Source organism: Euphorbia lathyris, chromosome 3, assembly GCF_963576675.1.
Source record: "Euphorbia lathyris chromosome 3, ddEupLath1.1, whole genome shotgun sequence".
NCBI classification, from domain to species: domain Eukaryota; kingdom Viridiplantae; phylum Streptophyta; class Magnoliopsida; order Malpighiales; family Euphorbiaceae; genus Euphorbia; species Euphorbia lathyris.
This window is the reverse complement of record NC_088912.1, coordinates 76,550,674-76,556,245: the sequence shown is the minus strand read 5'-3', so window position 1 is coordinate 76,556,245 and position 5,572 is coordinate 76,550,674. Positions and strand designations below refer to the sequence as shown.

Genomic DNA, 5,572 nt, shown 5'->3' with positions numbered 1-5,572 from the left:
TCTTTTTCTTTTTTGTTTGACTTTTCATTTTAAAATGGAAAAGTTTGAGTGTTTGGTTAAACATATGCTAAAGTAGATTTTTTTTTTTAAAAATTTTTTTACGCATAATACGCTTACATCAAAGAAAAAAGGAAAAATCTCCACTCCACCCGGATGTGATTCGAACCTATGACCTCTTTAGTCATAGGTTATAGGTAAGCTGTTACTGCTTTTTGAAAGATCAGCATGAACAGTTAAATCAAACAGACATTGAAATTTTAATGAATAACGAGATAACAATATCATTTTTCTTTTGCTCCATATAGATTTTGAGTTTATAAATGCTAAAAAAAAATAAAGTAGAGCTAAACCAAAGTATAAAGTTTTTTTTTTTTTGATTAACCAAAGTATAAAGTTAGAACTTGACAAAAAGTGTTAGTATGAACTGTAAACTATTGAGTGCATAGCTAAAAAGTTATTGAGATCATGGTATGTTTCCAATTCAATAATTTTATCTTTTTCATTAAAATATTCATTTAATTCTTTATATATATCATCTGTCACATGTATAGTACACAAAGATCTTTCTTTCTCTTCTTTCACTTAATAAATCATATTATATAACTTACCCCTTCTTCCACATCACATTTTGTGACTCCTCCCTCTCCCCTTTCCTCACTCACTTGGAGAGTTCACTTCAACAACAATGGAGAAAATGGAAGAAGAAGAATCTGTCAATCTTCAACATAATCCTAACCAAAGAAAGCGTGGTGGTCTCATTACCATTCCATTTATTCTAGGTATGAACAAAATGTAGTTTCATTCTCTGATTATCTTAGAGATTGGATCTTGATAATTTCAATTTCGCAGGAAATGAGAGTTTTGAGAGATTATCGAGCTACGGCCTTTTGCCCAACATGATTTTTTACTTGATGAGAGATTACAGAGTTGGAGTTACTAAAGGTGCAAGCATCATCTTTATCTGGAATGCTGCTTCCAATTTTATGCCTATTTTAGGTGCTTTCTTCTCTGATTCTTTCCTCGGTCGCTATTTCACCATTGCCCTAGGTTCCATCTTCAGTTTCTTGGTAATTTTTCTACTTCCATTTTTTGAGTGTTTCGCAACTTAGGAATGCTGAAAACCTTACTTGAAATGAGTTTCCTTCGTTGTCTCTTAATTAGTACTTTGTTCTGGTTAATTTAATGTCTGTTGCTGGAAGAAGAGCTTAATCATTGAAAACGACTGACTCAACTGGTGATACCACCATATCAAGTATGCTTGTTGCTTAATCCTAATTCCATTTTTTCATATAAAAATTGACTTAGTAGGATTCTGTTTTATTATTCTTATTTTTTTTTAGTTTTATGGATCTGGCTATCTTCCTTGAACCTTCATCTGAAAATGGGAAGTAGACATGGTTATAAGATTGATTTTTGAATAAACAGTGTCAATTCGGGTTATCGTGTCAAACGTGTCGTATTATCTATACGTTACACAATTTAAATGCACTGTAAATGATAGTCTTTAGTCGGGTTGTCCCCGTAAATCGTGTGATTGTTGCAGAATTTGGCACTCTTATTTCTGAATAACAACAGGCCAAATCAAACGCTTGAAACGTTTTTTTATCTGGTGCAAGAAAGAGCCAAATAAGATGGGTTGGCAGAAAAAAGTTTAGCTGTAAAATGAGCTTAATTACATGTCCAATTGTCATTTAGTCTGAAACAAAACGGTACCTGTTTCATAATGCTCATCTTTGTTAATACTGTACTTTGTGCTTGTTCCCTGTAAATTAGCTGTAAAGTTGAAAATCATAGTGCTGAAAGTAAATGAGAAGATTAGGCATTTGGACTAAATTGAAAAGGGTTGTTTCCTGCTGTACTAATAAAAATGCACATGAAATCTGATACAGGGGACTGTCCTTCTATGGTTAACAGCCATGATTCCACAAGCAAAGCCTCCGCCTTGTAATGTGGCTACCGGAAGCTGCGAAACTCCGACATCAGGCCAAATGGCTTTGCTCTTGTCTTCCATGGCCCTGGTGTCGATAGGAGCTGGTGGGGTTAGGCCTTGTTCCTTAGCATTTGGGGCTGATCAATTGGACAATAGAGCTAACCCCAAAAATGAGAGACTCTTGGAGAGTTTTTTTGGGTGGTACTACGCTTCAACATCTGTTTCTGTTGTGATTGCTTTGACAGCTGTTGTTTACATTCAAGACCATCATGGTTGGAAAATCGGTTTCGGTGTTCCCGCAATTCTCATGTTCTTAGCAGTGGTAATGTTCATCATTGCTTCTCCTCTTTTCATTAAGAAGAAAGCTAGCAAGAGTTTGCTAACCGGACTTGTACAAGTTCTTGTGGTTGCTTTCAAGAATAGAAAAGTCCCATTCCCCGCAGACGGTAAATATCATGTCGCGAAGAATTCCGAGTCTATTTCTCCGACCGAGAATCTAAGGTATGATTTGGGTTCCATCATCATTTGGTAATCAAAATGTGAAAACATATGAATGTCTATATCTTATCTTGTTATGCTGTGTTAGGTTCTTGAACAAGGCTTGCATCATAACAAATTCCGAACAAGACTTAGCGGCCGATGGATCAACATTAAAACCATGGAACCTTTGCACAGTGGAGCAAGTTGAAGAGCTCAAAGCACTTATCAGGGTCATGCCAATATGGTCTAGTGGGATAATGATGTCAATAAGTACTAGCCAAGGCACATTTCAATTGCTTCAAGCTAGTTCAATGGATAGACACCTTACCTCGAAGTTTCAAATCCCGGCAGGCACATTTCCCGTGTTCCTAGTATTAGCTATGGCACTATGGATTATTCTTTACGACCGTGCCATCCTACCCTTGGCATCAAAAATCAAGGGAAAGCAAGTGCGAATAAGCGTTAAACTAAGGATGGGACTAGGCCTAATCATTTCGTGCATCGCCATGATGACCGGAGGTATAGTTGAGAACGTCCGACGAAGAAAAGCAATCGAAGAGGGGTATTTAAACAACGGCTACGCTGTGGTGAAAATGTCAGCATTTTGGCTAGCACCACAGTTTTGCTTGAGTGGCATAGCAGAGGCACTTAACGCAATCGGGCAAACAGAGTTCTACTACACCGAGCTTCCAAAGAGCATGTCAAGTATCGCTGGGGCGTTATTCGGGCTAGGAATGGCGGTGGCGAGCTTGTTAGCAAGTGTAATACTGAATGCAGTAGATGACATAACTTCAAAAGGAGGGAAAGATGGATGGGTTCCAGACAACATAAACAAGGGTCATTATGACAATTATTACTGGCTTTTTGCTATCATGGGTTGTATTAATTTGCTGTATTTTGTGTTGTGTTGTTGGGCATATGGACCTTGTAAGGAGCAAATAACAAAGGTTAGTGATGGTGGAAATGGATACAAGGAGGAGGAAGAATTATCTATAAGAAGAATTTTGAATCAAGATTAAGATTATCAGAAACTAGAGTTTTAGATGTTTTGATGGCTTGATAATTGGGTGTGAATTTTGTGTGATAGTGAGAAAGAAGCATTGTGATTTTTGCAAGTGTGTCTGTCTAATCATCTTTTTCAACTACTTGCAGGTCTCTTGTTTTATATGTTATATTATATATATATAAATAGAAGGGAAAAATATTAACATACATGAAAATGCAAAATTGTAAAAATGTATTCTTTTCCTGAGCGAAATTCAGTGGGTGTTCTTTTGAATTGGAGAATTATTGTTGGAATTTTGTAGTTTGTATTTGCTTTTATGTATTCAATGAATGAACAAAAATTTGAAATTACAAATGATGTGCCTACCTTGTATAGACAATGTCTGATTAATGCACATCTGTCGGTTTCTTTGATGTAGACGTTTGTTGAATTTTCAATATATAGTTATTATTTGGAGGGATAAGTTACAAAAAAGACTCCCCACATTAGAAGCGAATAGCAATTTTATTCTTCACTCATAAATAGTTCAATTATATTGTTTACATGTGTAAGGTAGGCCAATTTTCAAAATTCATTATTAATAAAGTGTTCTACGGAGTAATGAATTTGTTTATCTTCACTCCACTTATACGTCATGTTATCACTCATTTATAACATATTAAAATATTTGTACACATGTGGAAAAAAATAAACAAAATATCTCATGTTTTATACAAAGTGGTGGAGCCAGGACTCATACATCGGGAGGGCTCCACTGTAGGTAGAAATTTTTTTTCTAGAAAATTGATTTTCTACTGAAGATGTGTATTTATATACAAAAGTTGTTGGAGAATTTTTTTTCGATATATTCACTAGCAATTGATTGAGCTAAAATCTAAAAATACGTAAATTATTAGGATTTTTTTTATCAAATTTAGAAATTATAAAACTAGAAATAAAATAAACAATGAAAAAAAAAGTACGTGAAAGCTAGAAGTTGAATGAAAAAAAAAATGGGCAATTGAAATTTCAAAAACAGTGTGGAGCAATTTGGGAATTTTTCCCCAAATCCACAACCTTTTCCTACGTAAATGAAAAGAAAATGGGAAAAAGAAGTGTTATAATAGATGGAAGGGGGCAAAATTGACCTTTCCATCTTTAATTTCTTTTTAAGTTAACCTACTCAAAACGACGTCGTTTTGGGTAGGTTAACTTAAAAAAAAGTTAAGGATGAAAAGGTAATTTTGCCTTTCCATCATTTTACAGATGAAGAAGAAGAAGAGTCTTCTTCATCTTCCAGCCGCCATGGCGGAGCCAGGGAGAAAACCCCATTCATGGAGTTTTTCAACGGGGCCGAAGGGTCGAGAGACCCTCCCCTACCCCCTTGGCTCCGCCCTTGTGTATACATGAGATCTTGATTTTAACTTTTTTTTTTTTATGATTTTATCACGTGTATATACGCATTTCGATGTTTTGATTAAAAAAAAACTCAACAAAGATGGTGTTTTAATCTAAAATCATAAAAAATTATTAATTTGTTAAAATTTCCAAAGATACAAAAGAAACTTGGTTCTTAAAACAAAGGTTGAATCTTTTAAAGATGATAATAGGCTTAAACTCTATTTCGTCATCTATTTATCCAAAATTTTATCAATGACTTCTGATTTATTATTTGGTCACATTTAGGTTCTCATCCATCCCAATTGAAATTTCGTCCAATTTGAATGGAGAATTAACAAAATTATTATCCTATTGACACTTGACGATATTTTGAAAATTAGACTTGATAAACTTTATTTTAGGGATTTATTTTATTTTTTAAATCTAATTAATTATTTTCACATAAGAAAATCTATGTGGCAAATAAATTTTAAGACGTGACATGTGTCAAGTTCAGATGTCAAAATATCACCACATATTAGGGGAATAACGAATTTGTCAGGTCTCTATCCAAATTGGTTGAAATTTCATCAATTGGGATAATTCGAGGGTCAAATGTGACCAAATAATAGATCATAGGTCAAATGATAAAATTTTGAATAAGTCAGGGACTAAATAATACTATAAGCCTTAGATTGATAAAAGATTGATCCCTTACAAAGGAGAAGCTTATATATTCCAAGACTGGTCCAAAACCTTAAATAACAAGGGATAAAAACATTAGGGAAAATTACAAA

General features: G+C 34.3%; 1 protein-coding gene across 1 annotated transcript; it reads left to right on the top strand.

Annotated features, from left to right (window-relative positions):
• Positions 1 to 564: 564 nt before the first annotated feature.
• On the top strand, positions 565 to 3,829 carry LOC136223955 (protein NRT1/ PTR FAMILY 1.2). The gene is made up of 4 exons (XM_066012130.1): positions 565 to 779; positions 850 to 1,067; positions 1,890 to 2,431; positions 2,517 to 3,829. Exons 1-4 carry the CDS (start codon positions 686 to 688, stop codon positions 3,427 to 3,429), a joined length of 1,767 nt encoding a protein of 588 aa, XP_065868202.1. The 5' UTR covers positions 565 to 685; the 3' UTR covers positions 3,430 to 3,829.
• The last annotated feature ends 1,743 nt before the right edge of the window (positions 3,830 to 5,572 follow it).